Source organism: Neophocaena asiaeorientalis, unplaced genomic scaffold (genome assembly GCF_003031525.2).
Source record: "Neophocaena asiaeorientalis asiaeorientalis breed wild unplaced genomic scaffold, Neophocaena_asiaeorientalis_V1.1 scaffold629, whole genome shotgun sequence".
Taxonomy (NCBI): Eukaryota; Metazoa; Chordata; class Mammalia; order Artiodactyla; family Phocoenidae; genus Neophocaena; species Neophocaena asiaeorientalis.
In genome coordinates, this window is record NW_020175468.1 from 1,032,742 (window position 1) to 1,054,221 (window position 21,480).

General features: G+C 49.6%; 1 protein-coding gene across 8 annotated transcripts in view; it reads left to right on the top strand.

Annotated features, from left to right (window-relative positions):
• The window catches only part of LOC112415481 (sialic acid-binding Ig-like lectin 14), a 51,977-nt gene extending 40,035 nt beyond the window's left edge, over window positions 1–11,942 (top strand). The window contains exons 1-9 of one of the 8 annotated variants that reach the window (XM_024768511.1): window positions 4,653–7,045; window positions 7,429–7,714; window positions 7,963–8,023; window positions 8,090–8,473; window positions 8,661–8,969; window positions 9,172–9,219; window positions 10,294–10,551; window positions 10,794–10,932; window positions 11,047–11,942. In XM_024768511.1, the coding sequence (XP_024624279.1) occupies window positions 7,990–8,023; window positions 8,090–8,473; window positions 8,661–8,969; window positions 9,172–9,219; window positions 10,294–10,551; window positions 10,794–10,932; window positions 11,047–11,089 (1,215 nt within the window). In that variant the 5' untranslated portion in view covers window positions 4,653–7,045; window positions 7,429–7,714; window positions 7,963–7,989 and the 3' untranslated portion in view covers window positions 11,090–11,942. Of the gene's footprint in view, window positions 1–2,121; window positions 7,046–7,428; window positions 7,715–7,962; window positions 8,024–8,089; window positions 8,474–8,660; window positions 8,970–9,171; window positions 9,220–10,293; window positions 10,552–10,793; window positions 10,933–11,046 lie in introns of those variants that run through there. The other 7 variants (XM_024768510.1, XM_024768512.1, XM_024768513.1 and 4 more) reach the window with 7 other exon arrangements.
• Window positions 11,943–21,480: the final 9,538 nt, after the last annotated feature.

The following is a 21,480-nucleotide window of genomic DNA, read 5'->3' on the forward strand; positions in this document are numbered from 1 at the left end:
CTTTTTAAATAAATTTCTTTATTTATTTTTGGCTGCGTTGGTTCTTTGCTGCAGGTGGGCTTTCTCTAGCTGCGGCGAGTGGGGGCTACTCTTCGTTGTGTTGTGTAGGCTTCTCATCTCGGTGGCTTTTCTTGTTGCGGGGCATGTGCTCTAGGTGCGCAGGCCTCAGTAAATAATTTTTAGGGATACATTGGTGATAAAACTATAAAGAAAGCATGGAGGGCTTCCCTGGTGGCTCAGTGGTTGAGAGTCCACCTGCCGATGCAGGAGACACGGGTTCGTGCCCCGGTCCGGGAAGATCCCACATGCCGCGGAGCGGCTGGGCCGGTGAGCCATGGCCGCTGGGCCTGCGCGTCCGGAGCCTGTGCTCCGCAACGGGAGAGGCCACAACAGTGAGAGGCCCACGTACCGAAAAAAAAAAAAAAATGGAAATGGTTAATGTAAAAGCCAGGATCATGGATACTTTTAGGAGGGACACACAGTGTTGTGACCAGAGACACATAGATTTGATTGCATCAAAATGAAGGTTCACATCAAATAGAGGACAACTGAGATCAGTTTAATTGAGAAATGACAGAATGGGAGGAATTATTTCCTTCATTTAAGCCCACAAGAGCTTTTTGACTAGAATGTACCAGAACTTTCACAAATCAACAAGAAGAAAAACAAGCCATCATAAAAATAGCAAATGACATGAATATTTATTTCAGAAATGTGGAAATATGAATGGAAAACAAGTCCATATTGAGATGCTGAAACACACTGGTAGTTGAAGAAAAATCAAACCGAAACGAGATACTGCTCTACGCACATCAGGTTGGAAAACCAAGAAGGCAGATAACAGCAAGGGTAGCAAAGATGTGAGGAAGGAGGAACCTCACGCTCTGATGGTGGGTGTGTAGACTCTTGAGCTATTTTGGGAGCTGGCGATACTCGATATCTCAAACTGGCGATATTTCGTGAACTGAGTGCGTTTGCTTTGTGATAAGTCACTGTGCTGCACACTTACCCATTTGTATCTTCTGAACATTATACACTTTACCATAAAAAAATTTTTTTTTAGCTGATACCAAGTGGAAGTAGCCAGGGAAAAAATGTGTACTGTATGATGTCATTCACATAAAGGTCAAAAGTAGTAAAACCGTAACTTTGAAATCTAGGGATGCATATTGTGTTGGTAAAAATATATTATCCTCTAAGGTTAATAATAGGGATGAGATCAGAATCTTTAGAGAAGTTGGGCTTCCCTGGTGGCGCAGTGGTTGAGAGTCCGCCTGCCGATGCAGGGGACGCGGGTTCGTGCCCCGGTCCGGGAAGATCCCACATGCCACGGAGCGGCTGGGCCCGTGAGCCACGGCCGCTGAGCCTGCGCGTCCGGAGCCTGTGCTCCGCAACGGGAGAGGCCACAACAGCGAGAGGCCCGCGTACCGCAAAAAAAAAAAAAAAATCTTTAGAGAAGTTGATAAGGAAAGCTCCACGGTCCTTCTGTGTAAACCCTTCGAATAGATAAATCACAAAGAAGGATTACAGTTAATTTAAAAAGATGGGAAAGGTTGTTTATAATCACATCAATGCAAAGTAAAGAAAAGATATAATACTGTTTCTCTAGAATTAGCAAAAGTGAAAGAAGTCAAGCATACCAGGCACTTTCATGTGAGTAGGGCACTTTTGGAAAATGTCGTGTTGGCTTCAAATGGAATTGGAGGAATCATCTCCACATACTGTACCAATTAGAAATGCATTTCATTCTAAGTTACAAAAAAAGCTGACTTTCAGGAACCTTAACAAATAGGGCGGGACTTCCCGGGTGGCGACACGGGTTCGATCCCTGGTCTGGGAAGATCCCACATGCCGCGGAGCAGCTAAGCCCGTGCATCACAACTACTGAGCCTGTGCTCTAGAGCCCGTGAGCTACAACTACTGAGCCCACGTGCCGCAACTACTGAAGGCCGCACGCCTAGAGCGTATGCTCGGCAACAAGAGAAGCCACCGCAATGAGAAGCCCACGCGCTGCAAAGAAGAGTAGCCCCCGCGCCCCGCAACGAAGACCCAACACAGCCAAAAATAAATGAAACAAAAAACCCAAAACCAAACGGGGCTTTATTTTTCTCATGAAACAAGAAGGGGTGGGGGGAGGGGAGAGCTGCTGCTGGCTTTGATTAAGTGGCTTGGCAGAATCTACAAGACTTTCCAGAGAGTAAAGAAGGAAGAAGGAGAGGCTCAGGATTGGCCCCAGGCCAGAGGGTCGGCCCCTCCCTGATCTTCTCCTTCCTAGGCAGGCCCAGTCCTTCTGCCTCAGATGGTTGTCTGGCCTGAGGTCCAGATCTGGTTCGTGTCTAGTCAGACCCTTCTGTACAATCCAGTTATTCCTAAACTCAAGATCCAATACTGCTTCAGCACCACGGACAGCGACAACCCCCTGCTTCCTGGGGACGAGATGGTGTCTTGGCTGGAAAGAGCATTCCCGCTGTGGGTAGGTTCTGATGGGAAGGCGAATTGGGAGAGGCTTGGGGACTTGATATGAACAGGATAAAGGCCTCCCTATCTACGTCTGTCTAGACTCCAAGAAACCTATCTGGGGAAAATAGACCCCCAAACCCCCCATGTCTCTTAAGGGGAGTGGGGGTTGGTCTTCAGGAAGCGAGAGTGAGCGTTTCAGGGTTCAGGAAGAGTCCACCCAGCTGTGGTCCCAGGAGAGAAGAGCTCAGCTTTCACTTCCCCCCCGGCAGTGGCCCGAGGGAGAGATGGGTATTTCTGTTGAAGGGAGAAGTTTGACATAGAAGCCATACACTTCAACCCAGGAAGCATCCCCAGCTCTCTTAGCACCCTATGGCCGCCCCCATCTCCAAGCTAGGAAAGGCTAATCAGATGGTGTCAGGCGAATCTAGCAGCCCAGAAATGCTGCTGCCACTGTGACCACAACCGTGAGGGCAACAGATGTGAGGAAGAGGTTTCCCGGCAGGGCAGCAGACAGAGACTCTGTTTCCTGCAGTGGTCCCTGGAGGTCGGCGCAGGTGCGATCTGTAACCTTTACTCAGTGACGGTGAAGGAGGACCTATGCGTCCCATCCCATTCTCCATTTCAACCCCTGGATTTTCTGGACTGACTTTAGCCCATTCGACATCCACCTTCAGATCCTGGAGGTGGGCAGCAGACATTGTAATCCCCTTCTGGCCACAGACCCCATCAAAACCTGGAAGAAACAATCTGGGGCCAATCCAACCTTCTGTGGGATCCAGGGACCCACAGTTGCTCTCTAAGCATCAGATTCTCCAAGGTGCGGGGAAGTGGGAATACTTTAAGGTAGAGAAATATTATGTGAAAAATGACTCCCAATATATCTGAATGTGACGAGTAGCCAGGGATCCCCAGGAGAGAACCCCAGAGACAGGAACACATGTACTCCTTATCTGGAGGGTGGAGGACTTGTTGAGGACCCCAGGGGAAGCCAAGGTGGAGTCTCAGGGGTCTGAATCCCCTCTGGGGTCTGAATCATTTTCTCCTCTTCAGCTTGTACCAGATACCACAAATCTACATCCCTTTAACCTGAAGTACGACCATTTTGGAGTCTGAACAGCCCAAAGTCCAGAAGGAGGACGCTTCTCTCCTCCATGGGGCCCAAGGTTCCCCATTCCTTAGTATTCACCCATATGTTCGGGTCCCAAGATCATGACACCAGGATATGTGTATATGTGTAACTGATTCACTCTGCCGTACACCTGAAACTAACCCAACACTGTAAATCAACTAAACTCCAATGAAAATATTTTTAAAAATAAATAAAGTTTTTAAAAAGGATCATGACACCAGCCCTACGTTGTCAGGAGACCTTCCTAGGAGGTGATAGGTCTATGTATAGAGCCATCTGAGGAGTTCAGCTCATGGCTACAGACCTATACGTGATTTTTCAGGCCTGATCATAGGCAAATGCAAAAGCTTTCCTTGGCTGGCCTCAAGGGCGTACTGCACTATAGTCTCTGAAAGGAGTTGCAGTGAAGGACTCAGACTGCCCTGGCCATCGTGCTGTTCACATTTTTGCATTCCTAGCTCAGATGACTTTATTCTTTGGTCTGTTTATTTGAAGCCTTGGGCAGAGGTCTTCGGGCATCTGCACTGAAGCCTCCTCGTAGAGGAGAAGCAGGAAAAATTGGAGACACTTTTCCCCACTCTGATTCAGGACTCAGTACATTTCCATTCCCAACGCCACCCCCAACCCAGGGTCCTTAGACCCACTAGAGCTTTTTGTTCTGGGTCCCGCGTCCGCGAGATGACCCCCATGTCTGTGCTGGTCACCCTGACCATCGGCAAAGGTTCTCTCCTTGGCTAAATTTTAGCCAGGCTCTTGAAGCTCTTTTTCAACAAGTTCTTGAGTTCTGCCATCTATCTTTGCATCGTCCATTTTTTTTTTCAAGAATCCTGGTAAGACAGTTTAACCAAAATCCCTTACCCTCAATGTCTGATGGGGTTCCTCATCCTCCACTAGCCCCTAGCTGATATCTGATCACCCTGGCCTACCTTCAGCAAGAAGCCTGGTAGGTCGGTTTAGCCAGAATCCCCCTTTGCCCCTATGTTTCCTATTAGTAATTTTTCATCCGCTGACCCCTCACCCCGCTCCTTGGCAATAAATTCCCACTTTTCCTCGTTGTATTCAGAATTGAGCCTGATCCCTTTCCCCTGCTGCAAAGCCCCACTGCAGGGGTCCCTGCACCTATGACAGTTGTCCTGAATAAAGTCGGCTTCACTGTTCTTTAACAAGTAAGTGATTAAAGGCGTAATTGTTATTTTCATTTTGACTCATTGCTTTAATCAGCTACTTGACACTAGGAGCTCAGGCTCTCTCTCCCCGCTTGGCTGAGCTCCTGGTCCCATCAGGCTTGGCATCCTCTGTGGGGGGTGGTCAGGACACCTGGGTCCCTGAGGAGGGACCCAGCTGCAGAGCCTGTGGGACCTGATGTGTGGCCAGAAGCCCGGCCTGAGAACGGAGAAGGAAGCACAACTGTCCCCACCTCGCCACCCTTTTGTGGATCCAACCAAAGAAGTTAAGCCACCATATCTTCCCATGATGGAAGTAGAAAATATTTTCTTTCTCCATCCCAAATGCTCCCAGAACCTGGCTTTTGGCCCCATCCAAGGAAATGGCACAGGTAGGAAGGAAGCTCTCCTCTGTGGCACTGACGGAGGTGGCAACTAGGAGAGGGCTAAAGGCGGTCAGTGCAATGCCTCCCATTCGCATCACCCCTCTGCTCCCGGCCATCTGGCTGCCGCCCTCTCCCACCCCTGACTGGCAAAACTCTCACCTGGGTCACCAGTAACCACCCTGTTCTCTTCCTATCTCCCTGGCCGGGCTATCTCAGTCACAACTGCCACCTCCCCCTACAGCCCACAATTAAGCCCGTGCGCGCCGCGCATGAGAGCGTGCGTGTTCTCACTACTCCGCCCAGGGCCCTCTTCTCCCCCTCGGTGAATGTGTCCATGTGTCCACCTCCAGGGACAGCTCTGCTCTCTTCTCAACCCCTGTCTTCCCAGCCCAGACCCGCACATGTATACTGCAAGTTGTTAACTAAAATATTCATTATGTAGCATACTTTATAAATTTTTTATTTATTTTATTTATTTATTTTGCGGGGCGATGGATCTTCGTTGCTGAAAAGAGCACGGGCTCAAACAGATCACTTCCACGCCATTGTTCATAGCAGCAAGATTCACAGCAGTGGTGGAACCAGTCCCAGCATCCAGCAACTGAATGGATGAACCAAATGTGGTAACACATACAATCAAGGATCATTCAGCCTTTCAAAGGAACACAAATTCTGACACACGCCACAACACCGGTGACTCTTGAAAACAGTATGCTACCTGAGAGAAGCAGACACGAAGGAACAAATATCGTTTGATTCTGCTTATATGAGCTCCCTACAAGGCAAATTCCTCGAAACAGAAAGTAGAATGGCGTTGCTTGCAGCTAGGGGATGGGGATGGTGAGAAGTTACTGTGTAACTGTAGCGGAGTTTCTGTTTGGGATGAGAGCATGCTGGAGATAGAGAGTGATGACGGTTGCCCTAACGTTGTGAATGTACTTAGTGCCATTGAATTGTACCGTATACAATGTTTCAAATGGTGTTTTGTTTTATGGTGATTTTAGAAATGAGAAGTACTTCTGTCCTCATGGGGATGTCGTTACGCGGACAAGAACTTTTCAAATAAATGATAAGTAAAATTAGAGCATGTCAGCTCTTGACAGGTTTGGAGGAAAATCACACAAGGACAGGAGCATGTGACATATTGGTGTGGGGAGGCAAAGGGACTGGGGGGAAGATGGGAGGATGCTGCAGACCCCGTGAAAGGCGACTGCAGGCCAATGCAGGATTCTGGAAGCCTTTGAGGAGAGCGGATATATGATTAGACCCTCATTGAGGTAGGATCCTAAGGCCGTTGTGTTCAGAATCAGCCAGAGTGGATCCAGGGCAGCAAGAAAGAGATGTGGCAGGACCCTGCTGGGTACTCCAGGCAGGAGGACCAAGGAGATCGTGTAGATAGAGAGGATATGTTTTGAATATGTTGTGAAGGTCAAGCTAACAGAATTTTCTAATGGATGTGGTAGGTGAGGGGAAATGAGGACCAAATATGATGCAGAAATGTATGTAGAGAGCTGGATATGAAAGTCTGGGGATCAGAGGAGGGGTCCAGGGTAGAGACCTTAAATTGTAGAGTTAGTGTAAGATGACAATAGAGATGAGGTTAAAAAAAGTGGGTGGGGTGGGATGATAAGAGTATGACACTTCCTCAAAAACTTAAATATAGAATTAACACATGATCCTGACTTTCACTTCTGGATATCTCTCAAAGGGAACTGAGAGCAGGGACTCCAGGAGATATTTGCACACTCGTGTTCCTAGTAGCGTTACTCACTATAGCCAAGTGATGGAAGCAACCCAGCTTGCCCTCAACAGACGAAGGGATAAGCAAAACCATGGAATATTCAGCCTGAAAAAGGAGGGAACTTCTGACACTTGCTACCACATGGATGAACTTTGAGGGCATTACGGTAAGTTCAACAACCTAGTGAAAAAAAGACAAACACTACGTGATTACACTTATATGGGGTAGACAGAGGAGTCAAATTCCTCGAGAGAGAAAATAGAACTGTGGTTGCCAGGAGCTGGCAGGAAGAAGGAAGAAGGATTGGTTGTTTAGTAGGTACAGAATTTCAAGGTTTTCAACTTGAAAAGAGTTATTTTTTTACTAGATTAAAAAAAGTCATACTCATTAAAAGAAAATACCCAGTATGCTGCCGGACACTCGGCAATCTCACCACTGATGCAGCTCTAAAGCCCGACACTGCTGCCTGTTTGGGGAGGAAGTGATGGGCCCGGGTGGGAGCATCTCCTGGGCAGGGACCAGGCCAGCCGTATCCCTTCTGGTCTCCAGGTCAGCAGCCCAAGATGCTCAGTGTTGGGGGAAGGAGTGAAGGCATGATTGGCTGCTGCCTTCACGTCACCCAGGAGCCCCTTCTTGTCTTCTGCCCCAGACGCTCACACAGACCCTAAAGAACCCTACATCTTGCAGGACCGACCACCCGAGGGTCTAGGTGAGGCTGGGACCCTCCAGGTCAAGAGAGGAGCTGAGCGGCTCCCTGGTGTAGACAGCGGCGCTCAGACGGGAGGACCTTAGGAGGCTCACCGTGTCCTACGCCTCCGTGTCCTGAGAGGCTCTGGTGCTGGAAGAACCCACCCGAGATGGGGGGCAGGACAGGGCTCTCCTCCTTGCCTGCTCCTCTCTGGGCAGGTCTCCGGGGTCTCTGGACCGAGGGATGTCCGTCCACTCTGTGCGGAGGGGGGCCGAGCTCCGGCTCTGCAGTTCCTCTTCTGTGAACAGCTGGGTCTCGTGTTCCTCCCCGGCTTCCCGTGGGTCTCCCCGCAGCCTTACCTCCCTCTCTCTTGCCCCTTCTCTTTTCACACACAGGACGCCCAGAGGCCCTCCGTCTCAGAGATGCTGCCGCTGCTGCTGTCCCTGCTGTGGGCAGGTGGGTGGGCTGCGGGGAGAGGGGTGGGCAGGGCAGGGGCTGCAGCTGACCCTCGTTTCCCCGCAGGGTCCCTGGCTCAGGACAGCGAATACCGGCTGGAAGTGCAGGACTCCGTGACGGTGCAGGAGGGCCTGTGTGTCCACGTGCCCTGCTTCTTCCACAGTCCCCGGGACTACTGGGACGACTCTGTCCCAGCTTTCGGCTACTGGTTCCAGGAAGGGGCCAGAACCCACCAGGATCGTCCAGTGGCCACAAACGACCCAGATCGTGAGGTGCTGACGGACACCCAGGGCCGATTCCACCTCCTTGGAGACCCCCGGACCTACAGCTGCTCCCTGGACATCAGAGATGCACGGCAGGGAGACACGGGGACATACTTCTTTAGGGTGGAGAGAGGGTCTACTGTAAAATATAGTTATTTAGAGAACAAGCTCCACCTGCATGTAACAGGTAAGGATGGTGTCAAGGAGAGGACACACAGACACAGGGGCCCTGAGGGCCCCCAGGGCAGGGCTGGGAGGGGACCCCCTGTCTTCTCATCCTGGGAGGGGCCCAAGGGGACCTAGGAGGACAGGCCGCTGCGGCTGGCCTGGGGCAGAGACAGCTCTGAGGGGCACACTCGGGGCCCCCCCTCCAGGGCCTGGGTCTGTTTCTCTCTCCTCTTCAGCTCTGACACAGACACCCGACATCCACATCCAGGGGACCCTAGAATCTGGCCTCCCCAGGAATATCACCTGTGCAGTGCCATGGGCCTGTGGGAGGGGGACACCCCACACCTTCTCCTGGACCGGGGTTGCCCTCACTTCCCTGCACCCCAAGAGCCCCCACTCCTCGGTGCTCACCCTCACCCTGGGGCCCCAGGACCATGGCACCAACCTCACCTGTCGAGTGACCTTCCCCGGAGCTGGCGTCAGCGCAGACAGAACCATCAGGCTCAACGTGTCCTGTGAGCGCGGGGCCAGGACGCCGGGTCCCTGAGGGCGGAGGGCGTTGGGGACGGGAGGCCTGGGTGGGATACTTGGGGACTCTTCTTGGAGGCAGGCTGGGAGGAGAACGAGGAGAATGCTGAGATCCCCCCCCTCATGGTGTCATGTGACTCATGACACCTCCTCATACTGCAGGAGGACATTTATTTCTTTCTGTTCCAGATGCTCCACAGAACCTGGACATTCGTGTCTTCCGGGAAAATAGCACAGGTGGGAGAAAAGTACCTGGGTGGAATGGAGGTCAGATGCAGGGATGTTGTGAAGATGGACAGAATCAAGCCCATCACTCATCCCCTCTCTGCTCCTACGTCTGCCCTCTGCCCCCCACCCCTGTCCCCTGGCAGGACTCACTTTAGGGCCACTGTGGATTCCTAGTGACAACTCACTGTCACCTCCGCTTGACCCCTCCATCCGCACCTCTTCTCCCTCCTCACTTTCCCAGGACATCCTTTCGCGGATTCCCTGCCTCCTCCCTGTCTCCGTCTCTCCCGCAAGGAGACTGAGTTCCCAAGCTGGGTTCTGCAGGATTCCAAGGGGAAGCTCATCTACTCCGGGGTTTCCAATCCTACCTCTGCCCTGAAGACTCTCCCAAACCTCTGTCCTGAGTGCCCTCCACTCCCCCTGCAAGGGACCCTCCGATACGAGTAACCCGAGCCTGAATCTCAGCAATTCCTTTAGGCTCCGTGTCTCACCCAGTCGTCCCCGGGACTCAGTGAGTTTTGCGACGTTGACTTTCTGAGAATGACTCACGTCAGCCCCCTCGTCCATCCCCGTGACCGCAGCTCCCACTCAGGCCTCCATCCTCTCTCTGGCCTGGATCCGGACCAGCCTCCCCTCTGGCCTGTCAGCTTCTAGTCTTGGCCCTGTCCAGCCTGCAAGAATTGGGACCCCAAAGGGATCTCTACATGCCCCAGATCTGACCCTATGACTTTCTTGCTCAGAACCCTCCCGTGGCTCCCTGGGGCTCTCATCACCTGTGTGCAGGCCTCCAAGTGGCCAGATCCACGTATGTCAGTGCCCTGCACAGTTTCACACATCAAGGGCCACCTCCTGGGATGTTCTCTCCCTGGCCTAGATGTGGCCGACTCTTCCTCAAGCGTCCACAGCCCCCTGTCCTGGGATCAGCAAGTTACCTCTCCTTCCCCCGCCTCACCTCATAGACTGCCCCCCGTACTTGGCCTTGCCTGCAGTGCTTGTCTCAGAGCCGCTGTTCCTGTGTCTGGGAGGACAGAGGGAGAGAAGGGCCTCTCAGCCTTGCCCTTCTAGCTCTCTCTGTCTCTCTAGTCCCAGAGATCCTGGGCAATGCCACCTCCCTTCGAGTCGTGGAGGGCCAGTCCCTGCGCCTGGTCTGTGTTGTCGACAGCAACCCACCCACCAGGATAAGCTGGGCCCGTGGGTGCCTGACAGTGAGCCCCTCACAGCCTTTGGATCCTGGGGTCCTGGAGCTGCCCCACGTGGTCTCAGGGGATAGAGGAGAATTAACCTGCCAAGCTCAGCACCCGAGGGGCTCCCTCCGTGTCTCCCTGAACCTGGTTGTACAGGGTGAGTATAGGCAAGGATGCCTGAGTTCTGAGCTAGGGTGGAAAGCAGGGTTAAGGTGTGGACTTGCAGGGGCTTCCCTGGTGGTCCAGTGGTTAAGACTCCATGCTTCCAATGCAGAGGACGTGGGTTTGATCCCTGGTCGCAGAACTAAAATCTCATATGGCAAGCAGCGTAGCCAAGATAAAAATAATGGTGTGAACTTACACCTATCATCCACCTTCCTCTCTCTTTTCATCCTCCAGGTGTCTCCTCTTCCTTCCCCCAAGTCTCTGGGGAGCAGAGAGAGGGCTCCTGGCCCCTGGTCCTCACGTTGCTCAGGGGGGCCCTGATGGGGGCTGGTTTCCTTCTCACCTATGGCCTCACCTGGATCTACTATACCAGGTGAGAAGCCCTTCTTAAGGTGTCCCTGATTTGGGGGCACCTTCATCTTGTCCTTTCCAGAGCAGACCTTCCACAAAACTGGTCCCTTGTTTCAGAACTGTGTTTCCCTTACAGGTGCAGAAACTCACAAGGGAATAGGGTTGAGAGGTGTGACTGAGTTCCCTTCTTCACAGTGGTGCTTCAGAGGTCTATGAACAAGGAGGTCCCGGATGACTTGAACCTGCTTCCTTTCCAGAAATAACATCTCTTCACATCTGGCCTCCAGGTTTCTCCCTGATAGTTCTACATGAGTGGTTATGAGGGCAAGGAGGAAATAGGTATTTTTATTATTAAATTGAACTATGCTCCATGTAACGTGTTTTCTTCTCTGTGCTTATACCTTAGCATGGTTTTGATATGCCCATAGCGCGACCCATAATATATTGTTATAAATCCCATGATATAGTATTTTTTAAAGTTAATTTTAAAGAGATTTTTTTAATTAGAAAAATTAACTATTTTATATTTATCCACATATGAACCATTTCAATTGCTCTTCATCCCTTTGTTGTAAAAATAAAATCCCCTAAGGAAAAGTAAAAACAAGAGGAATTCCCTGTGGAAAGAACATATTTAGAAAATGGACCTGGTGTGACTAACAGGCACCCCCAATAAAATGGAGCCAGGCAATCATGACAGACCTAGGGTTCAGTCACGTACTCTTGAGTTCTTCGAAAAACCACGAACGAAAACTATAAGGACTTCTGATTGTGCTAAGGGTCCTACCCGAAAAACCCCTAAGGAGATGCTCCAATGACAGCTATCATTGGAAACTTCTGGTCAGGCTGCCGTGACTTGTGGTCAGGCTGCAAGGGCCATCCAGTCCCCTTTTATAAGTCTCCCAACTGTGGCTTCTTTGGCTTGTGCTTTCAAAAACCCCTCACCCCTTCACCTCCAAGGAACATACTTTTGGTTACAGCCAAAGGCTTCTTATCCCTGGTTTGCAAACCTTGCAAACAATAAAGCTGTCCTTTTGCATTAAGATAACGCTGCCTCTTTTCTCAGATTTATTTCTAATTTAAGATGACAGTAAAGTTTCTCTAGAGTATCATTTTCCTTTTACCTGAAGATCTTTTCATATATATATATTTTTTCATTTATTTATTTATATTTTTGGCTGTGTAGGGTCTTCGTTTCTGTGCGAGGGCTTTCGCTAGTTGCGGCGAGCGGGGGCCACTCTTCATCGCCGTGCACGGGCCTCTCACTGTCGTGGCCTCTCTTGTTGCGGAGCACAGGCTCCAGACACACAGGCTCAGTAGTTGTGGCTCACGGGCCCAGTCGCTCCGTGGCATGTGGGATCTTCCCAGACCAGGGCTCGAACCCGTGTCCCCTGCATTGGCAGGCAGATTCTCAACCACTGCGCCACCAGGGAAGCCCTCATATATTTTTGTAGTGTAGGTATGCTGGTGATGAATTCTCTCAGCCACTGTTTGTCTGGAAAAGTTTTCATGTACATTAGCTTTGGAAGGATATTTTTGTTGGATTAGGAATTCTAGGTTAAACTTTTCCCCGTTCTGTTGTTTAAATTCTTTTGGCTTGCCTAGTTTTGCCTTATTTTCATCTTTCTTTCTTTGTAGTTTATATTTTTCTGTAGCTGGTTTTAATATTTTCTCTTTTTCACTGGGTTTTAATAATCGAATAAGATGTGCCTTGGCGTGTAAATGTGTATGTGTGACAGAGAGAGAGAGACAGAGAGAGAGACAGAGATTATCCTACTTGGAGGGTGTTGAGTATCTTGAATCTGAAATTTTATAGTAGTGATCAAATTTATAAAAATTGAAGCCAATGTTTATATATATATATATATATTTTTTTCTATTCCCCTCTGGGTCTCCAATTTTACATATGTGATATTGCCCAGTATTATCTCATTACCAGCTCTGAGCATCTGTTCACCACTTCCAACCTTTTTTCTCTATATTCTTCAATTTGAATAGGATCTGATGCTACATGTTCAAGTTTACTGATTCTTCTTCCACAGTATTGAATCTGATGTTAGTCTCATTCAGTGAAATTCTCACTTCAGATAATTTCTTTTCGTCTGTAGAAGTTAATTTCCTTGGTTTTTAATCTCACGTTTCTTCTTTTATTATGTTAATGTTTTCCTTTACATCCTTGAGTATATGGATAATGTTTGTAATCAATGTTTTAATGTTTTTGTCTGCTAGGTCTGTCTCCTCTGTCATGTCTAGGCCTGATTCCACTGAATGATTTTTCTCTTACCGAGTGTCACGTGTTGCTGCTTCTTTATGTGTCTAGTAATGTTTCACTGGTTGCTGAACGTTGTCAATTTTTTGTGGCTGATGACTTGGTCTTGTCTTTCTTTAAATAATACTGGTCTTTTTCTTGACGGTAGTTATTTGTATGTTGGGTCAATATTTTAAAGGTTCTTTGATTTTTATTGAAGTAGTGTTGGTGTACAATGCTGTGTTAGTTTCAGGTGTACTACATAGTGAGCTGACATTTGTATATGTTATGAACTGATCACCATGATAAGTCTAGTAACCATTTGTCCCAACACAAAGCTATTAAAATATCATTGACCATTATTCCTTCTGCTGTATATTACTTCCCTATAGCTTATTTATTTTATAACTGGTGATTTACACTCCTTAATCCCCTTCACCTATTTTGCCCACCACCCCCTCCCCACTGGCAGCCACCCATTTGTTCTCTATATCTGTGGGTCTGTTTTCATTTTGTTTGTATGCATTCTTTTTTTAATTTATTTTTAAATATTTTTTTATTCTTTTATTTTTTGTGGTACGCGGGCCTCTCACTGTCGTGGCCTCTCCCGTTGAGGATGCGCAGGCTACAGTAGTTGTGGTGCGTGGGCTCAGTAGCTGTGGCTCGCGGGCTCTAGAGCACAGGCTCAGTAGTTGTGGTGCATAGACTTGGTTGCTCTGTGGCATGTGCGATCTTCCTAGACCAGGGCTCGAAACTGTGTCCCTGTGTTGGCAGGCGGGTTCTCAGCCACTGCGCCACCAGGGAAGCCCCCATATATCTTTTCAAATTAGTGTTTTTGTTTTCTTTGAGTAAATACCCAAAAGTGAAATTGCTGGATCATATGGCAATTCTATTTTAAGTTTTTTTTTTTTTTTTTTTTTTTTTGGGTCCCGGGCCCCTCCCCTGAGCATCGGCAGGCGGATTCTCAATCACTGCGCCACCAGGGAAGCCCTATTTTAAGTTTTTTGAGGAACCTCTGTACCGTTTTCCATAGTGGCTGCACCAATTTACAATCCCACCAAAGGTGCACGAGGGTTCCCTTTTATCCACATCCTCGCCGACACTTGTTATTTGTTGTCTTTTTTATCATAGCCATTCTGACAGGTGTGAGGTGGTATCTCATTGTGGTTTTGATGTGCATTTCTCTGAAGATTAGCGATATTGAGCATCTTTTCTTGTGTCTGTTGGCCATCTGTTTGTCTTCTTTGGTAAAATGTCTATTCAGGTCCCCTGCCCATTTTTAGTCAGGTTGTTTGGTGTTTTTGATGTTGGGTTGCATGAGTGTTTTGTATATTTTGAATATTAACACCTTATCAGATATACTGTTTGCAAATCTTTTCTCCCATTTAGTAGGCTGTGTTTTTGTTTCGTTGATGGTTTCCTTCACTGTGCAAAAGCTTTTTAATTTTTTGTAGTTCCATTTATTTATTTTTGCTTTTGTCTCCCTTGCCTGAGGAGACAAAAAGATGTTGTGAAGACCAATGTCAAAGAGCACACTGCCTATGTTTTCTTCTAAGAGTTTTATGGTTTCAGGTCTTACATTCGGTATGTCTAGTATAGCAGCCGTAACAGACTGACACACCACAGGAACATTTTCTTATGAGGACATCGCATGTTTGGTGTGCCTGGGTAGAAGTCATTTATTTGAGAATGACACTGTGAGAGATATTGAGGTGTTTTAAATTTCAGGAAAGGTGGGTTTGCAGTGAGGGAAGCGGATGGTTGTGGTGACTTAGTGTTTGCTTTGATATGCTCTCCCCCGGCAGAGACTCAGTTGTACTGAGGTGCAGTGAAAAGAGCAGAATCATTATTTGTAGGTTCAGTGAGAATGAATGCAGCCTTTTTGGATGAGCAACGTTTGCAAATGTGTCCAGAGCCTGAGAAATATTCCCTAAAGAGCTGCGGTTCTTCAGGACTCTGGACAGCAGAGATCCTGGTGACTGGGGCTCAAGGGTCAGTGTGTGCCAGGGGAAGTGGAGCGCCCTCTGGGGGCATCATCCTGAACGGCAGCACAAGCAGTGTGGGCGGGAACTGGGACAGGTGTCTCTGAATGACACAAAGATGCTAGCCAGGGGGTGTCTAAGATACTCCCTTCCCCCCAACAAAGGCTCCTTAGCACCCTCAGGACCTCAACTACAGCCAGACCCAGACTTTTCATTCACCACTGGAATGCTTCCCTACATCTCCTTCATTCATCCCTCCTAATGAGTCCAGCCCTCAGGCCCACTCCCAGCACCCTTCTAGGGCAGAATCCTGAACTACCCACCTACCTACCTCTCTTCCCCCTCCTCAGCTGCTCCCACCCCATACCTACCCACCCACCCCCAATCTCACTTCCTCTCAATATCTATCTTTGTCCCCGTTGTGACCTCAGGGACAGACAAAGCAGGTGTTCAACATCTGTTGAATTAGAGGAGGAAACCAGAGGCTCGTAGAGTTTTTTTCTTAAGGAATAGGCTCAGAGAAAAATCTGAACATTCTTAGGCAGAGAAGGCAGAATGAGGATGACCGATAAAAATTCTCGTGGACTCAGGTAGCCCCTAGTCTGTGGTCTAGCCAAGGGTTGGGAGTGGGGAAGGGTGGCTTGGATGAGAAGGCAATTGCAAAGTGGGGAGGTGCTCTGGTCACACTGAGAAAAGGTGGAAAGTTCAGAGGAGGTCAAAGAAATGACCAAAAATCTGGAAAAGTGTACGGGTGGGGAAATGTTGGGGCAAGTTGGTTGTAAGGTCAGGAAAAGCATTTCCAAAGAGATGGCCTTTGAGCTGAGAACAGTGAAAAGGGGGGCAGCCACGGGAAGAGCATTCCTGAAAGAGAGAACAGCTAGTGTCATGTTCTTGAGGCAGAAATGAATTTGGTAAATGTGAGAAACGGAGTGGGGATCGCCGGCGGGAGTGCAGAAGTAAAGTGGAGTGGGTTCCCAGTGAGTTTGCAGGGGTCACTGGGGGTTACATCAGGTCGAGTTCTATAGGTTGTGGTGATGAGTTTGGGTTTTCTCCGACATATGGTAAGATGCCATTGAAATGTTTGGGCAAGAGGGTGACTTGATCTGATCTATATTTTAAAAATAACTCTGGTTATTGTGTTGAAACTGCATTACGGAAGGGGCAAAAGGAGAAGCAGGGAGCTGTATTCAATAGCCTGGGATAGAGTCTGAAAAAGAATGTCTATATATGTATCACTGACTCACTTTGCTGTACAGCAGAAATTAACATAACAATGTAAGTCCACTATACTTCAATAAAATAATTTTTTAATAAAGAGGCAGGAAGGGGGCTTCCCTGGTGGCGCAGTGGTTGAGAGTCCGCCTGCCGATGCAGGGGACACAGGTTCGTGCCCCGGTCCAGGAGGATCCCACATGCCGCGGAGCGTCTGGGCCCGTGAGCCATGGCCGCTGAGCCTGCGCGTCCGGAGCCTGTGCTCCGCAACGGGAGAGGCCACAACGGTGAGAGGCCCGCGTACCGCAAAAAAAAAAAAAAAAAAAAACAAAAGTTGAACTGACAGGTCTTGCAGGGACTGAGGCAAAGGAAGACATCAGAATGATGCTAGGATGTGGGCAGATGTTGGTACCACAAAACAATAACATTTAGACAACTGAAAAGGAGAGGGTTTGAGATGAGAAATAAGAGTGCTGCGTGAAAATTTAGATCCTAAGTTTGAGATGCCCTTTATGTATTCCTGAGTCCGTGTCAGGTAGACAGGGAAGGATTGAAATGTAGTTTAACTTCATCTGGAAGCAACTAGAGACTCACGGGAGGTTGCAGAGAAATGTACCAAGATGTGTCACGCATTCCAGTTACCCCCAGTGTTAACATCTCACACAACTGGAGGGCAATATGAAAGTCAAAGCATTGATACTGGTAGTACAATTCTGATTACTGATTTCAAAGTGTGGGCCCGGGGGGGAAGCTCCCCACACCACCAGGCCATTCTCCACGCTAGCTGGGCATCCTGCAACTCAACGCAGCTCTGACACCACCTACCTGGAGATAGTGTCAGATCCCACGGGTTAAGGGCTCAGTCCCATAAGACCGCCCCCCCGCCCCCCGCTTCAGATGCCGATCACAAGTCCATGTTGTCACTCGTGCTTCTGACTGATGGAGTATAGATCGGAGGTTCTCATGACCCATTTCTTGGGTTCAGTTAATTTGCTAGAGCGGCACACAGAACACAGAGAAACAGTCCACTTCTGAGATTCCTGGCGTATTATAAAAGGATATAACTCAGGAACAGCCAGATGGAAATGATGCATAGGACAAAGTATGGGGAAAGGGCTTGGGGCTTCCGTGCCCTCTCTTTGGGGGGTTGCACCACTCTCCCCAAATCTTCACATGTTCTCCAACCTGGAAACTCTCTGAACCCCATACTTTTGGTTTTTATGGAGGCTTCATTCCACAGGCAGGTCTGATTAAATCATTGGCCATGGGCGACTGACTCAGCCTCTAGTCCCTCACCCCTTCTGGGAGGTCAGGGATTGGACTGAAATTTCCTACCTTCTAATCACATGGTTCATTCCCCTGGCAACTAGCCCCCATCCTTATGTGCTTTCCAAAAGTCACCTCATTAACAAAAACTCAGGTGTGGTGGAAAGGGGTCTGTTATGAATAGCAAGACGCTCATTTCTGGCTCTGAAGTGTTTTCAGGAACTGAGGACGAGAGACCAATATTAGAACAAAAGATACTCCCATTGCTCTTATCACTCAGGAAATTCCAAGGGTTTTGGGTGCTGTGAGCCAGGAACCATGAGCAAAGACCAAAGCATATACTTACTATAAATCACAATTTCACGTGTAGCGTGCATTTTTAAAGGCGTGGATGAAATAGGACATCTAGGGGGAGTGATCCTGATGCATTCTAAGATTTAGGAGTCAAGGGCAGAGGTGGAACCATTAAAGATGAAGACGAGTGTCTAGAAAGGTAGAAGGAAAACCAAGGAAGTAATGGTGTCCTCTGTACGCTATGGGCAGCCCGACTCCGGCAGGTACCTTCGACATGGCAGTTCTAGGTGACAGGGGAAGCCAGACTGAAGTGTTTCAAGAAGGAAGGGGTGGGGCTTCCCTGGTAGCGCAGTGGTTAAGAATCCGCCTGCCAGTACAGGGGACACGGGTTCCAGCCCTGGTCCGGGAAGATCCCACATGCCGCGTGCCGCGGACCAGCCGGAGAAAGAGGATTTCACCACCCAGGGTCAGAAGGGAAGGGGTAAGGAACTGAAGTAGCACCGACAGATGGGGTCAGAGGACCAAGACAACTTATAGTTGCAAGGCAAATTTTATTATGCTACAGTTGCAAATTATATAGACTAGAAAAAGGGAGGTTACCAGATGGTGGTTTACATTATCTACAGACTGTCTCGGCTTCAAGGTTAACTTCCCTGGGAGAAAACCCATAAACCCAGAATCATCAAAAATAACCTGCACGTGCAGGGGGAAGACAGCTTTGCTTGTCTCATTTTACATTCTTTCTGATCTCTGGGCCCTGGTGATTTATCTCCCATGGAATGGAACAAGGAGGGGAACAAGTAGGCACAGTCCCTTCGAGCGGCCGCGGCATGCCTGGCACGTCCGTAGCCTGCTCTCAAGGCTGACTGCTTCCCACAGCCACGGAGCAGCTAAGCCCGTGCGCCGCAACTAGTGAGCCTGTGCGCCGCAACTACTGAGCCCGCATGCCACGACTACTGAAGCCCGCGTGCCTAGCGCCTGTGCTCTGCAACAGGAAGCCACCGCAATGAGAAGCCCATGCAACGCAACAAAGAGTAGCCCCCGCTCGCCGCAACTAGAGAAAGCCCGTGTGCAAGCGAAGACCCAGTGCAGCCAAAAAATAAATAAACAAATAAATTTATAAAAAGAGAAAAGAAGGAAGGGGTGGTGACTGAGCACACCAAATGCTGCTAAGCAGGCAGCATCCAAATGAGATGAGAACAGAAATTACCCATGGGTTTTAGCCATTTGAGATCTTTGGTGACCCTGACAAGAAGAGGTTGAGGGATGTAGGGATGGAGGCAAGATTGGACTCGGGTGAGCAGGGTGGACAGTAAACAAAGGGCAGTTCCTGTGACCTGAAGAACCTTTCCTGTGAAGAGAAGAGCGAACCCTCAGGGTTTCCGGGAACGCAGAGGAGGGGAGCTGATGGTCTCAGGACCACCTCCAGGAACCTTTTGGCAGCTGCCTCCAGAAGGGGATGGGTTGGTCCACAAGTGGGGTTACTGGCTCCGCTCTGTCTCCGCCTCTCCCTGGCCGCTTGGCTATAGATACGAAGCTGCCCAACCGACCTCGCCTGGTACAGGAGACCTCCTCGCCTCCACGTCTCAGGGGTCAGCTCTGAGCTTTGAAGGCATATCTCACCCTGAGGGTGGCCCACATTCGTCGGTGGGGCGTATGAGACCTCTGGGTTGGCCTGGAGGAGCTGGGGAGTCACGGATTGGTATCCTTCAGCCCCAGGGTAGCAGACGGTCCTCTCTCCCTTTTCTGTCTGATGGAGTAGCGTGGAATAGTGTGGAGAAACCCACGGAAGGCCTGAGACGTTGCCACTGTCCTGGTTCCCACTCCCATTAGCCCCATAGAGGCATGGAGACGCTCCAAGGCAGAGGTGAGGCTGGATCTAAGCTTTGGGGGTGGGGAACCTCAGTTCTCAGCTCCTTCAGGGCAAGCCCTCAGCAGGACCCAGGCATCCTTCCCTCCCTCTCACTCCTCCCTCTGAGAGGCCCTTCCTCTGTGAACTTGACAGAAGGAAGGGTGTGATGTCCCTGGATGCAAGGGCTCCCCTGGGAGAAGGGAAACTGCTTCCCCCAGAGAAAGCCTAGGTTGGGCAGTGGGGACCCGGGAGCAGAGTGAATAGGAGGGTGGATGTTACGGGTTGAATTGCACTCCCTCTGCCCCCAAGTTCATATGTTGAAGTCTTAACCCCCAGTATCTCAGAATGTATATTTGTAGATAGAGTCTTTAAAGAGGTAATTCAGTTGAAATGAGGTCATAGGGCAGAGTCCCAGTCCAGTATGACTGGTGTCCTTGTGAAGAACACACGTACACACAAGGAAGACCAGGTGAAGACTGGAGGAGAAGACGGCCATCTCCAAGCCAAGGAAAGAGACCTCAGAAGAAACAAACCCTGCTGACACGTTGATCTTGAACTTGTAGCCTCCAGAGCTGTGAGGAAATACATTTCTGTTGTTTAAGCCACTCATTCTGTGCTCTTTTATTATGGCAGCCTGAGTGTCTAATAGAGTGGATTCGAGGACAGGGATAGTTATGTGTCACTTCCTCTGGGAAGCCCCTCTTGACTTTGCCAGGAAGTAGTGACCACCCTTTCCCCAGGGCCCAGCGTGAATATCTGTCCCAGCATGTGGGGGGGCAGGGCTTTTATGAACACTTCAGTGCTCTTCTGTTTCTAAGGATCTTCGTTTACCAAGCTGGGTTCCCTTGAGGTCAGACACTGTCTCATTTACCTATGCGCGTCCGCCTCCGCCATATACAGCATGACACCTGCCACACACAAGCTTCCAGAGCATGGAGGTCACATAGGCAAACACAGTGTCTCCACGTGACCAAAACAGAGTCATTTCAAGGTGAGGGGAACAACAGTCCACATCTGGGGGAGTTTACCTGACTCACTCCACAGATCCCATGCCCCTTACGTTGCCTAAGTCTCCCACCATCAGCATCGCCCCTGGGTGTCTGTGTTCTTATCACAGCAGGTGTTACAAATGTGTGTCTTCCAACTGTGTGACAGAAGGGGAGACTGGGAAGCAGAGAAAGACCTTGGGGTGGGTGCTCCTGGGGGACCAGGAGTCAGTGAGCCCATCAGGGAGGGTGAAGGGGTAGAGGGACTGAGACCAGCCTACGGTTGCCAGATTTAGCCAATAAAAATGCAAAGTGCCCAGTTAAAGTTGAATTTCAGATCTCAACAACGAATGCTTTTAGTAGAAGTATATCACATGCAATCTCTGGGACATACTTATACTAAAACAGTTCATTTGTCGTCAAGCCAGTTTTAACCGGGCATCCTGCCTTTTATCTGGCAAGACTAACCCTGCACTCCCACTCCCACCCTCTGCCCCAGAAATCCACCCTGCCCAGCACCCATCACCATCACCAGAGGCCCCTGTAAGAAGGGCTTACTGGAGACTTTCACTTCTGCTTCCCTAACGGCTCAGGGTCCAGCGGGAGAGTCCCCGGCCTCCACCCACCCAAAGCCAGGCCCCAAGTCTAGACACATGTCCTCCAGTCCCTCCCCCAGAGGTGACGCGGGAAGGTGACCAGCTCAGGGAGCCCAAACGCCAGGCGAGCCCCC